General features: G+C 46.7%; 1 protein-coding gene across 2 annotated transcripts in view; it reads right to left on the bottom strand.

Moving 5' to 3' along the window:
* Nucleotides 1-22872, bottom strand: part of SCFD1 (sec1 family domain containing 1) — a 103189-nt gene extending 80317 nt beyond the window's left edge. The window contains exons 1-7 of one of the 2 annotated variants that reach the window (XM_056545251.1): nucleotides 22706-22872; nucleotides 14410-14480; nucleotides 11042-11130; nucleotides 10865-10955; nucleotides 4390-4512; nucleotides 3052-3139; nucleotides 235-324 (exon numbers count right to left, since the gene is read on the bottom strand). In XM_056545251.1, the coding sequence (XP_056401226.1) occupies nucleotides 235-324; nucleotides 3052-3139; nucleotides 4390-4512; nucleotides 10865-10955; nucleotides 11042-11130; nucleotides 14410-14480; nucleotides 22706-22736 (583 nt within the window). In that variant the 5' untranslated portion in view covers nucleotides 22737-22872. Of the gene's footprint in view, nucleotides 1-234; nucleotides 325-3051; nucleotides 3140-4389; nucleotides 4513-10864; nucleotides 10956-11041; nucleotides 11131-14409; nucleotides 14481-22552; nucleotides 22574-22705 lie in introns of those variants that run through there. The other variant, XM_056545252.1, reaches the window with a different exon arrangement.
* Between the last annotated feature and the right edge of the window lie 3819 nt (nucleotides 22873-26691).

Here is a 26691-nt window from a genome sequence, read left to right as displayed (position 1 = left end):
ACAGTGAAGGAGTTTAAGCATGCATGGGATAAGCATAAGGCTATCCTTCATATAAGATAGGGCAGGGACTATTGATAGGATTCAGATTATTGGGCAGATTAGATGGGCCAAATGGTTCTTATCTACCGACACATTCTATGTTTCTATTATAGCGGTGTGTCTTAAAATGGCTAAAAATCATCACCTAAAGCAGGCAAAAGTGGCAAAAGAACTCGATTGCCTGCCAAAAATTACCTAGTGTGACAAAGAAGCAGAACAGGCTGTCCACAATAGTATCCATGATCGTTTCCATCTCCGTGTCTGTGATGTCTGGTCTGTTCAAAGCTGAAAGAATAAATATTTCACATCATACAACATGCATATGTACAGGGTGTTAAAGGGGTATTCCAGGAAAAAAAAGTTGTTGCTTTTTATATCAACTGGGGCAAGAAAGTTAAACAGATTTGTAAATTACTTCTATTAAAAATTCTTAATCCTTTCAATAATTATCAGCTGCTGAAGTTGAGTTGGTGTTTTCTGTCTGGCAACTCTGCTGACATCTCTGCCTGTCTCGGGAACTGCACAGAGTAGAATAGGTTTGCTATGGGGATTTGCTTCTAAACTGGGCGGTTCTCGAGACACGTGTCATCAGAGAGCACTTAGACAGAAAAGAACAACTCAACTTCAGAAGCTCATAAGTACTGAAAGGATGAAGATCTTTTAATAGAAGTAATTTACAAATCTGTTTAACTTTCTGGAGCCAGTTGATATATATATATAAGTTTTTCCTGGATAACCCCTTTAATGCCAAGGATTGGGTAAATAAAACTTATGTCAGGATACTTATACATGTAGTCATCAAGGTTTGGCAGACAGGTTCTTGGGTAAAGCAAGCTTATTATTTTTGGCTTTTTGGTGGCTTGTATGTGCGGTCAGAAGATGACAAATATAGGACTTACAGGACTATAATTCAAATAGACTGGGTTATATGTGTTCCCCAAACAATAAGCTGTGTGAGAATAAAAGCCCACTACCCCTAACCACAAGTTTGTTTTTATAAATCTATGTATTAGCAATTTTGTATATGAAATATAGGTATGTAGGTATATAGGTATTAATGTATATGAAAGAAAAATATTTTAACACCTTAATGTGAACTGTGATCTTATGTTGGGAGCCAGCACTTCATGTCCAGTGTCGTACATTTACAGCATTGTGATCATATTGAGGCTGTTCAAAGTGTACCTCTAATTGTGGTCCCAGCGGAAGGTGCTTAAAGGGGTACTCCAGTGGAAAACAATTTGTTTTTAAATCAACTGGTGCCAGAAAGTTAAGCAGAATTGTAAATTACTTCTATTTAAAAATCTTAATCCTTCTAGTAATTATCAGCTGCTATATGCTCTGAGGAAGTTGTATTTCTTTCTGGAATTATTTTCAGTCTTACTACAGTGCTCTCTGCTGACACCTCTGTCCATGTCAGGAACTGTCTAGAGTACACACAAATACCCATGAAAAACCTATCCTGCTCCGGACAGTTCCTGATACAGACAGAGGTGTCAGCAGAGAGCACTGTGGTCAGACAGAAAATAACTCCAGGAAGAAATACAACTTCCTCTGTAGTATATAGCAGCTGATAAGTACTGGAAGATTAAGTTTTTTTAAAATAGAAGTCATTTACAAATCTGTTTAACTTTGTGGCACCAGTTGATTAAAAAAAAATTTATGTTTTCCACCGGAGTACCACTTTAAATTTAGCAGCCGCATCCTACCGCCGGGACCACGATTAGAAGTACCCTTTAACTTATTGTTTTCCAAACAGTGCTTCACCAGCTGCTGCAAAACTACAACTCCCAACATGCTGGGAGTTGTAGCTTTGCAACAGCTGGAGAGACACTGGTTGCAAAAACACTGCTGTAACCCATCTGATGCCACGATCAGGAGCGATCATGTTGCATCACAAGGGAGGGGGCTCTTTAATAGCTCGTTGCCAAGGCTAATAACCTTAAGGCCCTGAAGCTAATGACTGACATGTATCAGTTACTGTATGAGAGAGCTGGATGGGAGGAAGTAGCCTTTTACATTAAAGTTGCTGGAAATACTCCCTATTTTTTGGTAACCTATGGAGATTCATGGTAAACTGACACAGAACAGCCATGGTGGTCCAACATGTTGAGGTTGCTGTGTGTTCTACCTGCAAAATACTGTTTCACGGTTAATGGGGGTTATCCAGGAATAGAAAAAACACAGCTAATTTCTTTCAAAAACAGCTTCAAGTCTGTCTCCAGGTTGGGTGTGGTTTTACAACTTGGCTCCATTCACTTCAATGGAACTGAGCTGCAGTACCACACCCAACCTGGAGACAGACGAGGAGCAGTTCTTGAAAGAAAGTAGCTCTGTTTTTCTTTTCCTGGATAACCCCTTTAAGGCCCAGTTTACAATACAGAGATTCCAGTTGAAGCAGCTATCCATTGATCTCAATGGGATTCTGCTGTTTAGTTCACACACTGGAAGATCCGTAGCAAAGCTTCCGACAAGAAACTGTATTCCGCCGGAAGATTGAACATGATAAAACTTTTGGAAGAATCTGCCAGAGAAGTTAATTTTAAATGGGACGGAACTTATATACATGAGTATCCACATAAGCACCAATTCCAGAACCATGTAAACAGGGCAGATACACTGTGGAAATTCAGCAAGGAAATTTGATGCCAAATTTTCTCAGTGTAAAAATACCCTGAACGTGAGTGGTGGAGAATACCTACCTGATGTAGGCCCAAACAGCTGCCTGTGCATACATGCACAGGTAATAATGCATTGTGATACATAGAATAGATAAAACATAACACTGTGAAGTAAAAGCCCCGAGTGGGACAAAAACATTAAAACAAATGTAGAAATAAACAACAAACGCATTTGGCAAAAGAGTCAAAATATAATTTCCTGACCCGCGTGTCCATTTTATTTACTGCAATATCGCTATTTACTTTACAGCAATAATAGCTTCTAAGCTCATAAAAGGGAAACCTGGGCTTATGTGTAACTGGAAGTACCAGATTTATTAATATTACTTACCTCTATAACAAACAAGCTCCTTGTTCTGATTGCACAGCACAAACATGTCATCTTCTAACGTAATAAAATTCAGGTACTGATCAAATACCTGGAAAAAAGAGAAAGGTTTGTACAAAGTCCATAGTGCTATACGATTTGGGGAAAATGTGCGACTGTGATTACAGAAGTAAATATTGCGATTTTCATATGCCCTATAATAAACAAATCGTGAAAGTCCAGTCTCCCCCATTTCATGTCCAATCCTATCAAATTTTTATCCCCCCACATTTCACTTCAATCCCCCAATGTCACATCCCCCCCCCCCCCAAAAAATGTCACAAATCCCCCATTAATGTTGTGCCGGGACGCAGAGGGGAACATAAAAATAAAAATAAACTGATGCTCACGTAAACCAGGGTCCCCGTAATTCTGCCACAGATCCTGTTCTCCTCCATGCAGTCCAGAGTCTTATAGGACTTACAGAACCCTCCTGCTCAGCCAATCACTGGCCTGACACATGACACCGCTGAGGACACTAATTGGCTGAGCCCGAAATGTCCAGGAACCAGCTGGTTGTTGGGAGCACAGAGAACATACCTGGAGGAGAACAGGATCTGCGGCAGAGGTACAGGAATAGGTAAGCATAAGGTTTTTATGTTTCTACAAGAACTACAACACCACCCAGCATTTGTAGTTCTGCAAAAGCTGGAGGCACCCTGGTTGGGAAACACTGACTAAGCATTTGGATTTCGCAGGTAATCGCTAATTTTCCCAGGTAACCATATCGACATCGCAAATCGCAGAAATGGCAATGAGATTGCGAAATATCAAGCAGTCCTAGTTTCTACTACTGACTGGTTAAGAAAAATCCTAATGTAGAACTTAATATGATAGAATAGCTCCATAAAAGCCTTATTGATAGACTCTTATATGTAAGAATCCATGTAGACGGGCAGACCAATGCCCAAAAAAGGTGCCAATCTAGTAGATGCTGAGATAATGAGCTTTTTCTATGGTTCATGGTCACATACAGGAAGGTGTGCAGCCAACCAATGATGATTTTAGGGCCTCACAATCCCAGCGATCACCCTAATGAACAACCCATTGTTTGTTTGCTAGCTGATCACTGGGTATTTACATAAGGAAATAATTGTCCTGTGTAACAGGCCCTTTAAATAATTAAAGCATCCAATTCATTTAGTGGTCAGACCCCGCCCCCCTCCCTAACCATACACTTATTCCCCCATCCTATTCATAGGGGATTAGTATAAATGGTGAAAACCCACCTTAAAAGATGGAACCTTTACATGGAAAAACTGATAAGACAATAAGTAATAAATAAGTAGAAATCAACATTACCTTTGAGACATGAGATACTGTGTTGGCAGTAAGTGCTGCACTCGCAATGTCTTCCAGTTTACTGCGGGATATTGCAGAAATGAAGTTTAAATAGTAAGACTCATATAACTGTGTCCTCAGGTCCTGTCATGAAATGTGAAAGAACAAGACTGTGGCCTTAGACAGATCAAAAGCACAACATCTATGGTACATGTGAAAACTATAAGGTTTAGTTAAAGGGAATGTGTCACCAATTTTTTATAAAATTTTTTTTTTAGAGGTAAATACATTTTTCACATTTTGTAAACAATTTCGGAAATATTTAAAATTATTTTTACTTATAGGGGATAAGTTTTAGATTGCGTGGGGGGGGGGGGGGGGGGGATGGGGCATCTTGGTTCCGACTGCTGAGACCTTCCACAATCTCCTGTACGGGGCCCCGGCTCTCTTTGGGGGTGGCGCGTCACAACCCCCACCACAAAGCAGGGGCCGCCATGTCCCCGCCATATATATGTCTGTGGGAGCCTCTCCCATAGAGAAATGTAGAGGGGGCATGGACTTGGCAAGCCCCCGCATTGACCGGGGGTCGTGATGTGTTACTCTTGGGGAGAGCCAGGGTCTTGTACAGAAGATTGTGGAAGGTCTCAGCAGTTGGATCCCCCGCGCGATCTAAAACCTATCCCCTATACTGCGGATAGTGGATACATGTTTCGGCATGATATATCTCCTTTAATAAATGGTCATATTTCCCACTGCTGACCAGCAGAGGTAGCTAAGGGCTTATTTACATCACGTTTTGGGGACACAGCAGCCAGATCCAAAGGGAGAATTGAAAAACTGTCCACTGCTGTATCCCCGTCAGAAACAAAACCAGATATGGACCAAAAATGAGCCAACCAGAGTCACTAGCTGACTTCATCCCGTTCATTCAAAAGAATGGGGTGCAGCGCAGGTACGGCAGGGGATGTTTTTTTTTATTCTCCTGCTGGATCCTGCAGCAGTAACCCCATGGCTTATAAAATCATGGCTTTGTCCAAGCAAAAGCACAGGCATGGACAAAGTCCAGTAAGTGAGTGTAGACTAGCACTTCTCTGTGCTCTCTCCTGTCTGATGGCACTCCTCTGTGATCTCTCCTGTCTGATAGGACTCCTCTGTGCTCTCTTCTGTCTGATAGGACTCCTCTGTGCTCTCTCCTGTCTGATGGCACTCCTCTGTGCTCTCTTCTGTCTGATAGGACTCCTCTGTGATCTCTCCAGTCTGATAGTACTCCTCTGTGCTCTCTCCTGTCTGATAGGACTCCTCTGTGCTCTCTCCTGTATGATAGCACTCCTCTGTGCTCTCTCCTGTATGATAGTACTCCTCTGTGCTCTCTCCTGTTTGATAGGACTCCTCTGTGATCTCTCCTGTTTGATAGGACTCCTCTGTGATCTCTCCTGTCTGATAGGACTCCTCTGTGCTCTCTTCTGTCTGATAGGACTCCTCTGTGCTCTCTCCTGTCTGATGGCACTCCTCTGTGCTCTCTTCTGTCTGATAGGACTCCTCTGTGATCTCTCCTGTCTGATAGTACTCCTCTGTGCTCTCTCCTGTCTGATAGGACTCCTCTGTGCTCTCTCCTGTCTGATAGGACTGCTTTGTGCTCAATCCTGTCCTATCAGACAGGAGAGAGCACAGAGGAGTGCAATCAGACAGGAGAGAGAGCACAGAGGAGTCCTATCAGACAGGAGAGAGAGCACAGAGGAGTCCTATCAGACAGGAGAGAGCACAGAGGAGTGCAATCAGACAGGAGAGAGCACAGAGGAGTCCTATCAAACAGGAGAGAGAGCACAGAGGAGCCCTATCAGGCAGGAGAGAGCACAGAGGAGCGCAATCAGACAGGAGAGAGAGCACAGAGGAGTCCTTTCAGACAGGAGAGAGCACAGAGGAGTCCTTTCAGACAGGAGAGAGCACAGAGGAGTCCTTTCAGACAGGAGAGAGCACAGAGGAGTCCTATCAGGTAGGAGAGAGCACAGAGGAGTGCAATCAGACAGGAGAGAGAGCACAGAGGAGTGCAATCAGACAGGAGAGAGAGCACAGATGAGTCCTATCAGGCAGGAGAGAGCACAGAGGAGTCCGATCAGGCAGGAGAGAGTACAGAGGAGTGCAATCAGACAGGAGAGAGAGCACAGAGGAGTCCTTTCAGACAGGGGAGAGCACAGAGGAGTCCTATCAGACAGGAGAGAGCACAGAGGAGTCCTATCAGACAGGAGAGAGCACAGAGGAGTTCCATCAGGCAGGAGAGAGCACAGAGGAGTCCTATCAGACAGGAGAGACCACAGAGGAGTCCTATCAGACAGGAGAGAGCACAGAGGAGTGCCATAAGGCAGGAGAGAGCACAGAGGAGTGCCATAAGGCAGGAGAGAGCACAGAGGAGTGCCATCAGGCAGGAGAGAGCACAGAGGAGTGCCATCAGGCAGGAGAGAGCACAGAGGAGTCCCATCAGACAGGAAAGAGCACTGAGGTGTTCTATCAGACGAGAGAGAGCACACAGAGGAGTCCTATCAGACAGGAGAGAGCACAGAGGAGTCCTATCAGACAGGAGAGAGCACAGAGGAGTCCTATCAGACAGGAGGGAGCACAGAGGAGTCCTATCAGACAGGAGGGAGCACAGAGGAGTCCTATCAGACAGGAGAGAGCACAGAGGAGTCCTATCAGATAGGAGAGAGCACAGAGGAGTCCTATCAGACAGGAGAGATCACAGAGGAGTCCTATCAGACAGGAGAGAGCACAGAGGAGTCCTATCAGACAGGAGAGATCACAGAGGAGTCCTATCAGAAAGGAGAGAGCACAGAGGAGTCCTATCAGACAGGAGAGAGCACAGAGGAGTCCTGTCTGATAGGACTCCTCTGTCCTCTCTCTCTCCTGTTTGATTGGACTCCTCTGTGCTCTCTCTCCTGTCTGCTTGCACTCCTCTGTGCTCTCTCCTGTCTGATAGGACTCTTCTGTGCTCTCTACTGTCTGATAGGACAGGATAGAGCACAAAGCAGTCCTATCAGACAGGAGAGAGCACAGAGGAGTCCTATCAGACAGGATAGAGCACAGAGGAGTCCTATCAAACAGGAGAGAGCACAGAGGAGTCCTATCAGACAGGAGAGAGCACAGATGAGTCCTATCAGACAGGAGAGAGCACAGAGGAGTCCTGTCTGATAGGACTCCTCTGTGCTCTCTCTCCTGTTTGATAGGACTCCTCTGTGCTCTCTCTCCTGTCTGATAGGACTCCTCTGTGCTCTCTACTGTCTGATAGGACAGGATAGAGCACAAAGCAGTCCTATCAGACAGGAGAGAGCACAAAGGAGTCCTATCAGACAGGAGAGAGCACAGAGGAGTCCTATCACACAGGAGAGAGCACAGAGGAGTCCTATCAGACAGGAGAGAGCACAGAGGAGTCCTATCAGACAGGAGAGAGCACAGATGAGTCCTATCAGACAGGAGAGAGAACAAAGGAGTCCTATCAGACCGGAGAGAGAACAGAGGAGTCCTATCAGACCGGAGAGAGAGCACAGATGAGTGCTATCAAGCAGGAGAGAGCACACAGGAGTGCTATCAGACAGGAGAGAGCACAGAGGAGTCCTATCAGACCGTAGAGAGAGAACAGAGGAGTGCTATCAGACAGGAGAGAGAGAACAGAGGAGTGCTATCAGACAGGAGAGAGAGCACAGATGAGTGCTATCAAGCAGGAGAGAGCTCAGAGGAGTGCTATCAAGCAGGAGAGAGCACAGAGGAGTGCTATCAAGCAGGAGAGAGCACAGAGGAGTGCTATCAAGCAGGAGAGAGCACAGAGGAGTGCTATCAGGCAGGAGAGAGCACAGAGGAGTGATATCAGACAGGAGAGAGCACAGTTGATTGAAATTCCAAGAAAAAAACTGTGCAAAGTCAAAAACTGTATGGTGAAAACCGGATGTAATCGTACGCACATACAGTTCTGTACGGTTCCCATTAACTCCCATGTTAAAAAAAAACTTATATGGTTTAATACAGTTTTTCACCTGGACCATAAAATGTGGTAGACTACGGTTTTGGGTACGGGTAAAAAAACGGACAAAATCGTATTAGATGCAAAACGGACTAAACCGGATGATTTGTTTGACGTACGGTTTACAATGTTAATGCATGCGGTTTTCTATACATTTCCATACAGTTTTTAACTTGAAACCGTATACGGGAACTGTATAGCAAAAGCGTGGTGTGCATGTACCCTAAAACAAATTGGCTGAAAGTGTGCAGGTATTTCGCCATCTTTTGGATCCATGGATTTACCTATAAGCATTCATGGGGTAGGCATAAGACTATCCTTCATATAAGATAGGGCTGGGGACTATTTATAGTATTCAGGATATCTGGTAAACTAGATGGGCCAAATGGTTTTTATCTTTCGACACAATCTATGTTTCTATACAAATTGTATAACTTCCCCACTTCAGCTGCTTTGGGCTTTCCCAGCACCTCCGGTCACTGCAAAAAGGCTGGAGGAGTAGAGAAGGCCAAAATTAACAGGTTAGAATACTTTTCAAGCTCCGGACCGATCCTCCTGCTCCTTCTGTATCCGGAAGCCAACACTGGTGGTTTAGATCACAGAGACAGCTTCCGGACATCCATATAATGGCGGCCAGTTCCCCACAGAATACAGTTTTTCAGAAAGTAATTAATGTCAATAATTCCCCCTCCATCCCCATTTTCCTATGTACTGACATCATCATAGAGAAAAAGTGCTGGTGTCGTGAAGTGATGTCATCACTCTTGCTCTAGGTAATGGTAGCCCCTACGAAAATATTTTCAATAAATAAAAAATAAATAAAGTTACTTAAAGAGTACCTATCACCATCTAAACTTTCCCTAATCCCCCTCCCCATCTGTCCCTAACTCTGACCAAGTCTATCCCTGCATTTATTTTGCTTTAAAAACCCCTAAAAATACCTTTTTTATATGCTCTTCAGTAGCTCAGTTGAAGGCACAGAGCAGGGGAATTTGTCATAGCAACGGCAAGTCCGGTGGAGAGCGAGATAAAGAGAAGAGGGAATGTATCCTCTCTGTTCGCTCCCTGCTTGTGTACAGCTAAGTGCTCCATCCCTCCTGCCTGTCTGACTGCTCCTATGTGTCCTGGCTTAAGAGTGATTTCAGACTCACTCACTGAGTCCGAAATGCTTGCTGACAGGATTGCTAGGGTGACCCCTAGTGGAGGAGTTTTTAAAGTTAAAAAGAACATGAAAGGAGGGAAAAAAATTTAATAAAAGCAATTGAAAAGTTGTTCAGTAGGGCTTTGTCTTTAATATATAAAAAGTTTGTTTCATGAGAGGTACACTTTAAATTAAAAAAACACATAAGCTTGAGTAACTTTATATCACCATTTATTTTATAAATAACACAAAATGACACTTTCCCTTTAATATTGAAACACTGGTAGAAGATGGAATCAACTGCTTCAACTAACATGCTGAATGAAGTTCTGTTGTGTGAGCATAGCCTTACTCTGTGAGCTACTCAGTTTCACTTTCCCCTGCTGTTAAAGGGTCATTTCCAGTCCTCCTTTAGCCTGTTTTCAACTGCCGGTAGTGGCTTTGAAAGCCAAAAACAGTTCAGCTGGGTGTTTTAGGGAATTTGCTTAAAGAGTACCTGTCATCAAACCATATTTTCTAAACTAACTCAGATTATATTCCCCAACTACTCCTAACACCCCTCCAACCCTTAAAGAATTTTTCCGAGCTTTAAAAAGCTGTTTATCATACCTTTCCCCTTGCTAACATTGTGTGAGCCCCGGCAGGAGAAAGCGGGCATTCAACAGCAGGCGCGATGTCACTGAAGCCTGGGAGAGCTGTGCCTCACCATGCCCCGCATGCACTTCCTGAGTTTGGTCTCCTGCCAGGACGGGAGGAGACCAAAATAACTGTTAGACTTGTGCAGGGAATAGAAGAAAGCCACCTAGTGGCTGTTTTTTTAATCCCATTAAAAACATTTAAAGGTTGAGAATTTTAACAGCAAGTAAAAAGTGTCTTATAATTACATAACAATATATTAAAAGTTTAGTTTAGTGACAGGTACTCTTTAACGCCTATTGACTTTAACGGGAGTTGCGTAAACGTGTATCCCCCAAAGCTATGCTGTTTACATAAATAATTTCATATTAGCCAAACCAGTCTCCTGCTTTTGACATACCGCAGGGTGATGGTTTGTGACAAGAGATCTAGTAAATGAGAAATAGTACCTTTCCTTCCCCCAACCCAATTGCATTGAAGTCATCCCTTTTGCCAACCAGTCTCCTGCTCTGTACTGAAAAGGGTTAGGAAGCCCAAAAACAACTACAGATAGACATCTACAGATAGTCATCTCATCATTTTGAAGGAGACTCTGGTCTGGCTAACATAGTTTTACCAAAAGTAGCACAAGGAATTGAAAAAAAAAACTAAAAAAAAAACAAAACACCAAGCAACATATACCACCAATATTCCACCAATGTCTCATTTACCTGACAAATTCTGTCCACATTTTCTTCTGTAGGCATAACAAAATATATAGCGGGAACATCAGGGATTGCATCACGATCAGAGTGCAGGAGACTGGGGAAAAACAAGCAGCTTGTCACAAATTCTTTTATTGCTTGTGACAATATCCTAAATCAGAACAATGCTAATACTAAACTCACAGGTGCAAGGTGACTCCCATGTCCCGCAGTTCCTTCACAGATAGCAGAGGTGAGATAATGTCTTGGCCAAATCGATCATAAATAAGAACCTGGTGAGAAACCATGAAAATACATTAATATGGCCGTACCATTCCCTCAATTTTAATTTTATTTCTTCCTTCTCTCCTTATAGCCATAACTTTTTGTTTTTCCACCCAGAGGGTGTATTAGGGATTGTTTTCTGCAGAAACTATTGTAATTTGCAATGACACCTTTAAGTTTACCATATAAAAAGTGTAAAAAAACCAAATAATTTCGTTTTTACCCAATACACGTTACAGTACAATGACATGTTATCTTTATTCTATGGGTCCGTCCAATTACAGTGGTGCCTAACTTATTTAGCTTTATGATTGGTTTTACTACTGTTAAACCCCTCAAAGAGGTACTCCACTGCTCAGTGTTTGGAACAAACTGTTCTGAACATTGCCGGGAGCTCATGACGTCATAGCCACGCCATTTCGCCCCGCCCCAATGCAAGTCTATGGGAGGGGGCGTGACATCACGAGGGGGTGGGGCTATGACATCACGAGTTTCCGGCGCCGGCTCCAGTGTTCGGAACAGTTTATTCCAAACGATGAGCAGCGGAGTACCCCTTTAACCCCTAAAGGACATGCACCATAAATGTACGGCGCTGCATAGTGTCACTTTTACGGCACGGCTGTGATGCTAGAGCAGGAGATGCGCTCACTTCATTCCCGGTAGCTGTCTGTCAGCCGCGGACCCGCTGGTAATGGCGGACATCAGCGATCGTGCTGATGTCTGCCATTAACCCCTCAGATGCCGTGATCAAAACAGATCACAGCATCTGTGGCAGTGCGGCACTAATAATAGCTGATCTGATCGCCCGCGGCACTGCCGCAGGGATCAAATCAGCCAAGATGGCGGACGGAGGTCACATCACCTGCCTCCGTCCGTCCCCCAGGGTCTTCTGCACTGATCTGCCTTCCAGCAGACCAGAGCTGAAGATCGCCGATAATACTGATCAGTGCTATGCCCTATGTATAGCACTGAACAGTATTACCAATCTAATGATTGCTATAAATGGTCCCCTATGGGGACTAAAAAAAGTGTAAAATAAATGTAAAAAAAAGTTTTAAGAAAAGTTAAAAAAAATTTAGAAAAAGCCCCTCCCCAATAAAGTTATAAATCACCCCTTTTCCCCATATTAATAGAAAAAAAGCATAAAAAAGATAAATAATAAACATATTTGGTATCGTTGCATGAGTAAATGTCCGAACTATAAAAATATAATGTTAATGATCCTATTCGGTGAACGGCGTAAATGTAAAAAAAAATAAAAAGTCAACAATTTCTGCTTTTTCGACATATCAAATTGTAATTTTTTTTTATAAAAAGCGATCAAAAAGTCACATATACACATATGTGGTACCAAAATAAACTACAGATCATGGCGCAAAAAATGATCCCTCACAACTCCCTGAATAGGGAAAAATAAGAAAGTTACAGGTGGTCAAAATAGGGCAATTTTAAATATACTGATTTTGTAAAAAAAAAATTGAGATTTTTTTTTAACAGCAGTACAATAATAGAAATGTATGTAACCACGGGTATCATTTTAATCGTATTGACCCATAGAATAAAGAAAACATGTAATTTTTACCGCAAAGTGTACAGCGCGAAAAACTAAACTCCCCCAAACTTGCTAAATTATGATTTTCGCTTAAATTTCATTACTCAAAATAGAATTTTTTGGGTTTACCATACATTTTAGGGTAAAATGAGTGATCTTATTACAAAGTACATCTGGTCACGCAAAAAACAAGCCCTCTTCTGGGTCTGGGAATGGAAATATACTGTAAAAGAGTTATGAATTTTAGAAGGCGAGGAGGAAAAAACGAAAACGCTAAAATAAAATTGGCTCTGTCCTTAAGGTCAAAATGGGCTGTGTCCTTAAGGGGTTAAGGACACAGCCCATTTGGCCTTTAGGACACAAACAATTTCATTTTTGCATTTTCATTTTTTCCTCCTCGCCTTCTAAGAGCCATAACTTTTTCATCCACAGAACCATAAAGTTAGATTTTTGCGTGACCAATTTTACTTTGTAATTACATCACTTATTTTACCATAAAAAGTATGGTGAAAGCAAAAATATATTGCTGGGAGTTGTAGTTTTGCAACAGTTGGAGGCGATCTGGTTGGGAAATATTGTACTGAGCTGTCTGCTTCCATCACTATTCACTGCATATGCCAACATGAGGTAAACAGCTGATCAGCAGGGGTACCAGATATTGTTCCCCATCACCCACAACATTGATGGCTTATGGTAAAAATAGGCCATCAAATAAAAATAAAAAAAGCCCTCTTCATAAAAAAAAATTAAAAATTAAAATAAAAACTACTGGATATACTCGAGAATAAGCCGAGTTTTTCAGCACGATTTTTCGTGCTGAAAACGCCCCCCTCGGCTTATACTCGAGTGAACTCTCCGCCAGTCAATCTCTTGTCAGTGGTCTTCAACCACTTTGAAACCTCTGGAGGTCCGCAGGTTGAAGACCACTGCGGCCTTCGTCATCATACAGTCCCCACCCCTTCCCCCTTTTGTTTTGTACTCACCTCCCCTCGGCAGGAAGTTGGGGTGAGCTGGTCCGGGCCATCTATGCTGCAGGGACCGTCCGGTGGGAATGGCTAGTCGTTGCAAGCTGTCCCTCTTCACCGGGAGGCCTTCTTCTCTGCTCCGGGCCGGCCCCGGCCTAGTGACGTTGCCTTGACGACAACGCACAGGGACGTTGCACATGAACGTGCGTCGTCGTCAAGGCAACGTCACGTCAAGGCAAGCGCGGAGAAGAGGGCCCGAAGTGCGGAGAAGAAGCCCCCCCGGTGAAAATGGACAGCCCGCAACGACTATCCCTCCCCACTGTCCCTGCAGCATAGATGGCCAGGACCAGCTCACCCTAACTTCCCACCGAGGGGAGGTGAGTACATAACAAAAGGGGGAAGGGGGCTGGATGATGATGAAGGCCGCAGTGGTCTTCAACCTGCGGACCTCCAGAGGTTTCAAAACTACAACTCCCAGCATGCCTGGATAGCCGATGGCTGGGAGTTGTAGTTTTGCAACATCTGGAGGTCCGCAGGTTGAAGACCACTGATGAAGGGATTGACAGGCGGTGATGATGAAGAGAGGGGGGGGGGGAATGACGGGGGTCTGGATGATGACAGGGGGGGATGATGTATTTCCCGCCCTAGGCTTATAGTCGAGTCAATAACTTTTCCTGGGTTTTTGGGGTGAAATTAGGGGCCTCGGCTTATATTCGGGTCGGCATATACTCGAGTATATACGGGATCTGTGCTGAAACAAGGATTCTTACCTTCCATACTGGCTCCCCGGCAGTGCTCTTCACAAGTGGAACATTAAAATTCAGCATACGCTTTAAGGCAACTTCAAAAACAAAAGACACAAATTTTTACTTTTTTAAAATGTATTTATTTATTTTTGCAAAACTATTAATTCATTAATAATTAATATAAATATAAATTCATAAGCAAATGCAAAAAGGAAAAGGTTTTAGTTTACATTCCTTTGCAGACAAGACTATAGGCTTTACTGTATCGCAAGGACATACAGCTTAATCGCTTTACAAATGGGAGAAATTAAGCTACAGAGGAGCAGCAGCTGGGAATTTTATCCCAACATGAAGGGGGTATTCCGACCTTAGACATCTTATTCCCTATCCAATGGATAGGGGATAAGATGTCTGATCGTAGGGGCCCCATCGCTGGGACCCCGCCATCTCTGGGGGCGTGACGTTATGGCAAGAGGAGCATTGCCGTGACATCACGTCTAGGAATGCTGGGGCCTGCACGGAGATCGCAGGGGTCCCAGCGGCGGCCCCTGCAATCAGACATCTTATCCTCTATCCTTTGGATTAGGGATGTCCCGATACCATTTTTTTAATACCGAGTACGAGTACCGATACTTTAATTCTGGTACTCGCCGATACCAAGTACTAATTTTAAAGGGAATCTGACACCAGGGTGACCCGGTTTCTGGCGCTGCTTACCGTATGATATGTGGGTTCCTTGTTGTGTACAATCGAGGCGGCTGCTGTAGAATGAGCCCAGATTTCTCTCTTTTCCATTGGGTAGAACAGGGAATTTGCATTGGCGGCGAGACCTATGTCTCCGGAGTGATTGGGCTGATGACCACATGGTGAGCGGCGGTAGAAACCGGGTCACCTGCACTATCTACCTATAAATTCAAGTTAGTGCAGGTGACTCTGCTGTAAGATTGTCTTTAATAGTAGGTAGTATCCCCTTGTAGGTAGTATAGATAGTTGCAGACATTAGTAGCAGCCCCACCCTTGTAGACCGCAGCCCCCCCTTGTAGACAGGGCCCCCCTTGTAGACAGCACCGCCTCTTGTCCCCTCTGTAGACAGCGCCCCCCGTGTCCCCCTTGTAGACAACAGCCCCCCCCCCCCTTGTAGACAGCACCCCCTCTTGCCCCCCTTGTAGACAACAGGCCCCCCCCCCTTGTAGACAGCGCCCCCCGTGTTCCACTTGTAGACAGCGGGCCCCCCCTCCTTGTAGACAGGGAGCAGTGTCCCCCCTTGTAGGGAGCAGGCCAGCCCCTTATAGACAGCAGGCCACCCCCCCTTATAGACAGCAGCCCCCCTTATATAGACAGCAGCCCCCCACTTAGACATCAGTCCCCCCTTATATAGACAGCAGCCCCCCCTATAGACAGCAGCCCCCCCCTTATAGACAGCAGCCCCCCCCCCCCTATAGACAGCCCCCCCCTTATAGACAGCCCCCCCTTATAGACAGCAGCCCCCACCTTATAGACAGCAGCCCCCCCCCTTATAGACAGCATCCCCCCCCCCCTTATAGACAGCACCCCCCCCCCCCCCTTATATAGACAGCACTCACCTGCGGCTGTCCTTGGGTGTTGTTGCTCCGCTGTCCCGTTCTCCCGATCGCATCATTGCGTCCTACGGAGGAGCATGTGACATACACGTCACTCTGCTTCCTCCGTAGCGTTACGCTGGCCGCAGGGGAGGAGGAGTGATGTGTGTGTCACATGCTCCTCCATGGAACACTATGATGCGGATGGGAGAACGGGACAGCGCCGCACAGCACCAGGTATCGGACATGGTGTCGGGAACATTAAACGAGTCCCCGATACCATGCAAATGCCGAGTATCGGCCCCGATACCGATACTAGTATCGGTATAGGGACATCCCTACTTTGGATAGGGGATAAGATGTCTAAGGCCGGAATACCCCTTTAACTGCGGTCAATATTGGGGATAAAGGCTGCTGGTCTGGACATTTCAACATTTCAACAGCTTCTTTCCCCATCTCCATTCACAGACCAGACATTCTGTATTTTCTGCTGGATATATAAGCCAAGAAAGGGGTGAAGAGACTATTTCCATATATTATCAAATCTTCCTTTCAAAGGTAAACCAGCTTAAAAGCCCCCGCAGCCAACCGGTGAATTTTCTACAATGTGTACGGGGGCCTTTCAATGAGATGATCAGAACAGAAGGGTCGGCCATGTTGGATTTCAACTGCTTGACCCTTTTGTTTTCCTGGAGATTCCTTCTCCTTTTCCAGAACACATCAATGCTCAACCAGGCAGAAGGTTTATGTGTATGAGGAGATTGGAAAAATTGACTGTCAGACTGATAAAATGGCTACGTATGTATGGGCACTAGAGATGAGCGAACTTACAGTAAATTTGATTCGTCACGAACTTCTCGGCTCGGCAGTTGATGACTTTTCCTGCATAAATTAGTTCAGCTTTCAGGTGCTTCCGTGGGCTTGAAAAATGTGGATACAGTCCTAGGAGACTCTTTCCTAGGACTGTATCCAGCTTTTCCAGCCCACCGGAGCACCTGAAAGCTGAACTAATTTATACAGGAGAAGTCAGCAACTGCCGAGCCGAGAAGTTCGTGACGAATCGAATTTACTGTAAGTTCGCTCATCTCTAATGGGCACCTTTATTTAACCCTAATATGTCACACTTTTGACAAACACAAAATAAAAAGTGAATTATAAAATAAAACTTAGTTTTATACCCCATACACACTGCGCACATTTAAAAAATGACCCCCAGCACTTTAGAATCATGGACGACTTCATGCTACTCTGTGTAAAAAGGCTACAAGTCTGAGTTTGAAGTTATTAAGTAGCGTGAAAAATCCTTCCTGGTTCCCTGTGTGTAAGGTTATGTTCACATGACATTTTTCCATATGGATTTGTACAGCTGCAGTAAATATGAAATAACCGTGCAGCGACCTCCAATTTCTGTCACAATGGAGGGTCCAATAGAGGGACAGCCCTTATTGTGTAGGGCTTTTACTCTCCTGGGCCCTCCATCCTGACAGGGCAGCCCCAGAGGGGCACAGTATAAGTTTTGCTCCTCTACTGGACCTTTTTTTACTGACAGGTGACAACACTAGAGGGGCCAAGGGGGGATCATATAAGAGCTGTTCCTCTGCTAGACCCTTCATCCTGACAGGTGACAGCACTAGAAAGCCCAAAGGGGCATTGTATAAGGGTTGGTCTTCTGTTGGTCCCTTCATCCTTAGGGTGCGTTCACACTGCGGATATCTCGCTGAATCTCCGCTTGCGGAATTCAGCAAGTGGAGATGCAGCCTGGCAGCCGCTGTCGGTGGTAGTACTGCGGGGCACTGCACCATTGACGGCTAAGCAGTGCTCGCGCAATTACGCTCAAAGTATTAACATGTTCGGAATTGTCCGCCGCTGAAATTGCTCAGTGTGAACGGGTCTCACGGAAGACCCATTCACACTGATGTCAAAGTTCACCGTGCTGAATTCCACGGGAATTACGTAGTGTGAACGCACCCTTACACGTGACAGCCCTAAAGGGCGGCAGGGGCATTTCATAAGAGCTGTTTCTCTGCTGGGCCCTCCATTCTGACAGGCGACAGCCCTAGAGGGGCCACAGGGGCATTGTATAAGGGATGTTCGTTCCTCTTCTGGGCCCTTCATCCTAAAAAGTGACAGCACTAGAGGGGTTACAGTATAAGGGCTGTTCCTCTGTGGGGCCCTCCATCCTGAAAGGCGAAAGCCCTAGAGGGGCCACAGGTGCATTGTATAAGGGTTGTTCCTCTGCTGGACGCCCCCAACCTGACAGGTGACAGTCCTACAGGGACCACAAGGTCATTGTATAAGGACTGTTCCTCTGTGGGGCCCTCCATCCTGAAAGGTGAAAGCCCTAGAGGGGCCACAGGTGCATTGTATAAGGACTGTTCCTCTGCTGGACCCCCCCCCCCATCCTGACAGGTGACAGTCCTAGAGGGGCCACAGGGTATTGTATAAGGGCTGTTCGTTCCTCTGTGGGGCCCTCTATCCTGACAGGTGATAGCCCTAGAGGGGCCACAGGGTATTGTATAAGGGCTGTTCGTTCCTCTGTGGGGCCCTCTATCCTGACAGGTGATAGCCCTAGAGGGGCCACAGGGTATTGTATAAGGGCTGTTCGTTCCTCTGTGGGGCCCTCTATCCTGACAGAGGGGCATTGTATATGGGCTGTTCCTCTGTGGGGCCCTCCATCCTGACAGAGGGGCATTGTATATGGGCTGTTCCTCTGTGGGGCCCTCTATCCTGACAGAGGGGCATTGTATATGGGCTGTTCCTCTGTGGGGCCCTCTATCCTGACAGAGGGGCATTGTATATGGGCTGTTCCTCTATGGGGCCCTCCATCCTGACAGAGGGGCATTGTATATGGGCTGTTCCTCTGTGGGGCCCTCCATCCTGACAGAGGGGCATTGTATATGGGCTGTTCCTCTGTGGGGCCCTCCATCCTGACAGAGGGGCATTGTATATGGGCTGTTCCTCTGTGGGGCCCTCCATCCTGACAGAGGGGCATTGTATATGGGCTGTTCCTCTGTGGGGCCCTCTATCCTGCCAGAGGGGCATTGTATATGGGCTGTTCCTCTGTGGGGCCCTCTATCCTGACAGAGGGGCATTGTATATGGGCTGTTCCTCTGTGGGGCCCTCTATCCTGACAGAGGGGCATTGTATATGGGCTGTCCTCTGTGGGGCCCTCCATCCTGACAGAGGGGCATTGTATATGGGCTGTCCTCTGTGGGGCCCTCCATCCTGACAGAGGGGCATTGTATATGGGCTGTTCCTCTGTGGGGCCCTCCATCCTGACAGAGGGGCATTGTATATGGGCTGTTCCTCTGTGGGGCCCTCCATCCTGACAGAGGGGCATTGTATATGGGCTGTTCCTCTGTGGGGCCCTCCATCCTGACAGAGGGGCATTGTATATGGGATGTTCCTCTGTGGGGCCCTCCATCCTGACAGAGGGGCATTGTATAAGGGCTGTTCGTTCCTCTGTGGGGCCTCTATCCTGACAGAGGGGCATTGTATATGGGCTGTTCCTCTGTGGGGCCCTCTATCCTGACAGAGGGGCATTGTATATGGGCTGTTCCTCTGTGGGGCCCTCTATCCTGACAGAGGGGCATTGTATATGGGCTGTTCCTCTGTGGGGCCCTCTACCCTGACAGAGGGGCATTGTATATGGGCTGTTCCTCTGTGGGGCCCTCTATCCTGACAGAGGGGCATTGTATATGGGCTGTTCCTCTGTGGGGCCCTCTATCCTGACAGAGGGGCATTGTATATGGGCTGTTCCTCTGTGGGGCCCTCTATCCTGACAGAGGGGCATTGTATATGGGCTGTTCCTCTGTGGGGCCCTCCATCCTGACAGAGGGGCATTGTATATGGGATGTTCCTCTGTGGGGCCCTCTATCCTGACATTGTATATGGGCTGTTCCTCTGTGGGGCCCTCTATCCTGACAGAGGGGCATTGTATATGGGATGTTCCTCTGTGGGGCCCTCTATCCTGACAGAGGGGCATTGTATATGGGCTGTTCCTCTGTGGGGCCCTCTATCCTGACAGAGGGGCATTGTATATGGGCTGTTCCTCTGTGGGGCCCTCTATCCTGACAGAGGGGCATTGTATATGGGCTGTTCCTCTGTGGGGCCCTCCATCCTGACAGAGGGGCATTGTATATGGGCTGTTCTTCTGTGGGGCCCTCCATCCTGACAGAGGGGCATTGTATATGGGCTGTTCCTCTGTGGGGCCCTCTATCCTGACAGAGGGGCATTGTATATGGGCTGTTCCTCTGTGGGGCCCTCCATCCTGACAGAGGGGCATTGTATATGGGCTGTTCTTCTGTGGGGCCCTCCATCCTGACAGAGGGGCATTGTATATGGGATGTTCCTCTGTGGGGCCCTCTATCCTGACAGAGGGGCATTGTATATGGGCTGTTCCTCTGTGGGGCCCTCTATCCTGACAGAGGGGCATTGTATATGGGCTGTTCCTCTGTGGGGCCCTCTATCCTGACAGAGGGGCATTGTATATGGGCTGTTCCTCTGTGGGGCCCTCTATCCTGACAGAGGGGCATTGTATATGGGCTGTTCCTCTGTGGGGCCCTCCATCCTGACAGAGGGGCATTGTATATGGGCTGTTCCTCTGTGGGGCCCTCCATCCTGACAGAGGGGCATTGTATATGGGCTGTTCCTCTGTGGGGCCCTCTATCCTGACAGAGGGGCATTGTATATGGGATGTCCCTCTGTGGGGCCCTCCATCCTGACAGAGGGGCATTGTATATGGGATGTCCCTCTGTGGGGCCCTCTATCCTGACAGAGGGGCATTGTATATGGGCTGTTCCTCTGTGGGGCCCTCCATCCTGACAGAGGGGCATTGTATATGGGCTGTTCCTCTGTGGGGCCCTCCATCCTGACAGAGGGGCATTGTATATGGGCTGTTCCTCTGTGGGGCCCTCTATCCTGACAGAGGGGCATTGTATATGGGCTGTTCCTCTGTGGGGCCCTCCATCCTGACAGAGGGGCATTGTATATGGGCTGTTCCTCTGTGGGGCCCTCTATCCTGACAGAGAGGCATTGTATATGGGCTGTTCCTCTGTGGGGCCCTCTATCCTGACAGAGGGGCATTGTATATGGGATGTTCCTCTGTGGGGCCCTCTATCCTGACAGAGGGGCATTGTATATGGGCTGTTCTTCTGTGGGGCCCTCTATCCTGACAGAGGGGCATTGTATATGGGCTGTTCCTCTGTGGGGCCCTCTATCCTGCCAGAGGGGCATTGTATATGGGCTGTTCCTCTGTGGGGCCCTCCATCCTGACAGAGGGGCATTGTATATGGGCTGTTCCTCTGTGGGGCCCTCCATCCTGACAGAGGGGCATTGTATATGGGCTGTTCCTCTGTGGGGCCCTCTATCCTGACAGAGGGGCATTGTATATGGGCTGTTCCTCTGTGGGGCCCTCTATCCTGACAGAGGGGCATTGTATTGTATATGGGCTGTTCCTCTGTGGGGCCCTCCATCCTGACAGAGGGGCATTGTATTGTATATGGGCTGTTCCTCTGTGGGGCCCTCTATCCTGACAGAGGGGCATTGTATATGGGCTGTTCCTCTGTGGGGCCCTCTATCCTGACAGAGGGGCATTGTATATGGGCTGTTCTTCTGTGGGGCCCTCCATCCTGCAGAGGGGCATTGTATATGGGCTGTTCCTCTGTGGGGCCCTCCATCCTGACAGAGGGGCATTGTATATGGGCTGTTCCTCTGTGGGGCCCTCTATCCTGACAGAGGGGCATTGTATATGGGCTGTTCCTCTGTGGGGCCCTCCATCCTGACAGAGGGGCATTGTATTGTATATGGGCTGTTCCTCTGTGGGGCCCTCTATCCTGACAGAGGGGCATTGTATATGGGCTGTTCCTCTGTGGGGCCCTCTATCCTGACAGAGGGGCATTGTATATGGGCTGTTCCTCTGTGGGGCCCTCCATCCTGACAGAGGGGCATTGTATATGGGCTGTTCCTCTGTGGGGCCCTCCATCCTGACAGAGGGGCATTGTATATGGGCTGTTCTTCTGTGGGGCCCTCCATCCTGCAGAGGGGCATTGTATATGGGCTGTTCCTCTGTGGGGCCCTCCATCCTGACAGAGGGGCATTGTATATGGGCTGTTCCTCTGTGGGGCCCTCTATCCTGACAGAGGGGCATTGTATATGGGCTGTTCCTCTGTGGGGCCCTCTATCCTGACAGAGGGGCATTGTATATGGGCTGTTCCTCTGTGGGGCCCTCTATCCTGACAGAGGGGCATTGTATATGGGCTGTTCCTCTGTGGGGCCCTCTATCCTGACAGAGGGGCATTGTATATGGGCTGTTCCTCTGTGGGGCCCTCCATCCTGACAGAGGGGCATTGTATTGTATATGGGCTGTTCCTCTGTGGGGCCCTCTATCCTGACAGAGGGGCATTGTATATGGGCTGTTCCTCTGTGGGGCCCTCTATCCTGACAGAGGGGCATTGTATATGGGCTGTTCCTCTGTGGGGCCCTCCATCCTGACAGAGGGGCATTGTATATGGGCTGTTGCTATCAGTGATGTGGATGAGAGGAACAGAAGACTCAAAAGGCTACGTGACTATGAGCGCCCTCCTGTCACTGTACACACAGCTGACTACCTGACACACTGACTGGCTGTCATAGTGGCGCCCCCTGTGGTGACACAGCTCCACACCGACAACCCCTCCATTCATTCATCCCGTCACCGCTGACAGCCTCTCTGCCTGGAGTATACCGCCCTATAAAACAAACTTATTTCACCCGGTTCTCACCCGTCTGTTTTTCCCGGATAGAGGCCGCCATCTTAGTCCCTTCGACTCCGCCTCTCCGTCGTGACGTCACCAACGGTGACGTGGCGGGCCGAAAGCTCCGCGTAATGTCAGCTGCGTCTCCATAACAACTGGTTCGAAACTGGAACTGACTCCGCTCTTCGCCATTGGCTGAGCAGAGATTACGTGTACGCTTCACGTCAGAACGGCCAAAGGGAAGTGCGTTCCAGGGTGGAGTGTCATAAAGGAAGTGTCCGTCGTTTTAAGTATTCCTCCCTAAGAGCTGGAAACAGAGTATGATGCAGAAAATATTGAGTCAGTATTTACTATAAGCAGGGAATGTTATCAATGGGTTGTGACTAAATACTGTAGCTCAGTGTTTTCCAACCAGGGTTCCTCGAGCTGCTGCAAAACTACAACTCCCAGCATGCCTGGACAGCCTTTGGTTGGCCGAGCATGCTGGGAGTTGTAGTTTTGCAACAGCTGAAGGCACATATAGGTACTTAAAGAGTACCTGTCACCAGACTAAACTTTTAATATATTGTTCCTTATGTAATTATAAGACACTTTGCTATTTACTTGCTGTTAAAATTATCAACCTTTTATTTTTATGTTTTTAATGTGATTGGAAAAAATGGCCACTAGGTGGCTCTGTTTTGTTCCCTGCCGCAAGTCAAACAGTTAGTTTGGTCTCCTCCAGGCCTGGCAGGAGACCAAACTCAGGAAGTTCATGCGGGGCATGGTGAGGCACACTTGCAGACTTGAAAAAAACTGGGAACATTTTTTTAAGGGCAGGAGGGGTGTTAGGAGTAGTTAGGGAATATAATCTGAGTTAGTTTAGAAAATATGGTTTGATGACAGGTACTCTTTAACCCATTCACAACCTATGACATACAGTTAAGTCATGGGAAAGGTGAGGGAGTATGGCGCAAGCTCAGGAGCCGAGCCCTCTCCATAACGGGCGGGTGTCAGTTGCTATTTACAGCTGACACTCACTGGTATTGACAGACATCAGACTTTCATGTGATGCCGGTCTAAACAGTTCTGAGGTGTGCCAGTAGTGGTATTGTAATTACTGTGTGCAGACCTCATGGCACATCAACCCGAGTCCTTCTCTAGACTAGGCTGCCATGATAGAAACAGCCCACAATAGGCAGGCTGTACCAGTAAATTGCCGATTGCGTAGATCACTATGAATTGCATATTGGAATGATTGCGTACCCTAGGGGGGAAAAGAAGTAACTAGAAAAACAGTTTTCATTTTTTGTAAACATAACCCCCCCCCCATCCCCAGCCCCAATATAAATTTAAATCCCTCTTCCGTTTCCCCTCTGCTGCGGGCTGCACCGCCTCTTTCTACCTACGTCCCTCAGTTGATAGACAGGCCAGGCTTGCTTGCTTGCAGCAGCCCTGTGTAGCCCTGCTGACTGCGCACGCTACCTGTCAATCAACTGCGAGACATAGGTAGAAAGAGGCGGTGCGGCCCCGAGCAGAGCTGACTCTGCCTCCCCGACTGTCAGTCTGACTCCTGAGGGGATAATAAAGCTTCAGTGTGTAAGTATAAACTAGCCTAAGGTGCCACTAAAGGTATGCCTAGAATATGCTTGTGAAGCCCTAGTGCACGGTGTGTTCAGCTTCACAAGCATATTCTTGGTGACAGTTTTGCTTTAAATATTTATTTTCAGAGATCTAACCTATCAAGTTCAGGGAAGAAAAATCAGGGCACAAACTTTGCATTGTCAGCATTCAGCCTCTCAATATAGAATCTACGTAAGAAGATCTGTCATGTGAACAAAAGCCGTAGTACAGTACTGTAATGTCCGTTCATTTGTTTTTGGATTTTTCTGTTTAGGTGTATATTCACACACTAGGATGTTCAGAGCTGTTTTCTATCCTTCCTAGGAAGGGAATGGTTAATGCTCTGAACGAATGAAAACTTGGGTGTGTCTATTTTAAGCCAGACTTCTCCTGCAATCAGGGCTGGTTATTGTGCAATATTCTGACTATGTCTGCTTGAGCACTTACCTTGTATTTATCTTGTCATTTTATCTGGGTTTTTAGCTGTGGTTATATAGCATGTTCCTTGTATTTTAGTCTGTGTTGCATTAGTGGTTTTAGGATTATGTTTGTTCGTTCTGCTCTGTCTGTGTTTACACTGTGTCTGAGTCTTGCTTGTTACCTGTGCTCTGTATGTTATATTCCTTTTTGGTATTCTGGATTCTATTCAGACTCATCCGGTTCTAGTCTAGTGTTTCATGTATTATATTTCCGTTTCCTACTGGGTCAGCATTTTGTCCACATGGGAGTGTGTCCACTGGCCAGTAGCCTATATGGCTTTATTATTAATGGCTACTCCTTTTGTGGAGTGGGGTGTCCAGTTTGTTTGTTCTGTGTCCCAGTGTGAACAGTGTCTTATGTTTCCTTATCAGTTTGCCTGTTTATATTCTGCCCTGTTAGTATTTGTATCCTGTTTGGTATATCTGGTTGTCTAGTAGTTTTCCGTTTCTGGCCTGTGACCGACTATGTTTATTATGTGTTTTTACGCCACTGCACTTTAGCGCAGGAAGGGATCGGTGCCCAGTTGTCGATCCATCATTTAGAATGGATGGGCAAGTAGGCAGGGAGAGTCTTTTTAGGGTCAGTTAGGGCTCAGTCTTCCTGTCCCCCATTCGGTCATGACAAGTACCTTGGCTCAAGGAAGGGGACTCAAGCATCTAAAGTTTCCTTAGACTATGTTCACATCAGCATTCCTTTCACCGATTCTGCTAAAATGAAGGGACTTTAGCTGAGAAAAAGCCCTGTATGGGTGGGTTCACACTATGTTTGTAGTGTACGGGTGCTGGATCCAGTTGGGAGGAGCAAAAACCGGCTGCTCCTGTGTCCCAGCCGGATCCGGCCAAACCCCATTCATTTCAATGAGTCAGCGTTTGACTCCGGTCGACTCATTGAAATGAATGGGGTTCGGGCCGGATCTGGCTGGGATATCGGTGCGCCGGTTTTCGCTCCTCCCAACCGGATCTGTCACCCGTACACAGTGTGAACCCACCCTATGTCAGTTTTTTTTCTTCGCTAAAGCTTGCAAAATAATGGATATGTAACAGAAATCCCGACTTACCTCCCTGAAAGTGAATGGACCTGGCAGGTTCCATTGTTGTCAGTTATAACACCCTTCCTCCCAGCCCTGTGTTTCAACTGTTGTATTGAAGCTCAACAATGCTAATGTGAACCCAGCCCTAGCCTGGTAGATGTAATTCTGATTATGTTCTACAAACTTCCTCCACCTTTTCCAATTTTGCACATTCAACCTATGCTACAGCGGCCTCAGGGGAAGAAGCAGACAGTGTTCCACTTTATACCATATACAGAGCATCTTCCTAAACCTCTGGAGACACCTAGAGAGTCTTATGTGTTGCAGCTGCTAATAACCCACCCGCTAATAACCCACCCGCTCTAGCTACCTTAACCCCTCGGGTACTCCCAAGGATGTTTAAGAAACCTAAATTTACTCATATTTTGACTTCCCTGAGACTGGAGGGAGAAACTAAGTTCCTTAACAATAATATACATATTGTTTTGTATTTCTAATGCAAGACATGACTGGCCTCAATCTTCAGGAATTTGGGAGTGGAATGACCATATCATGACCTGAGTCTCTGCTGGTGAGATGGGAGAACCAGCCCAGAGTACAAGCTTCATAATGGAGTTACAATGTTTGAACAAGTCCTCATACTTTGTAAGAGAATATCACAATTGTAAGAGTGTATTACAGACCAGAGCTTACTCCATATAAGCAACTACAAGGTCCGGTGTGGTTTTAATCAATGTTTCCCTTCAGTGTGCCTCCAGCTGTTGCAAAACTACAACTCTGTCAAAATCTAAAACTTTTTGTATGCTGCACATCTTGGCAAAACATTACCCTTTCTAATATACTTTGATTTCCTTTTTCATAGAAATCAATAAAATAAAAGAAATAATAAAAAGACCTCCTG

This window comes from Hyla sarda, chromosome 11 (genome assembly GCF_029499605.1).
Source record: "Hyla sarda isolate aHylSar1 chromosome 11, aHylSar1.hap1, whole genome shotgun sequence".
NCBI lineage: Eukaryota > Metazoa > Chordata > Amphibia > Anura > Hylidae > Hyla > Hyla sarda.
This window is presented reverse-complemented; position numbering and strand designations above follow the sequence as displayed.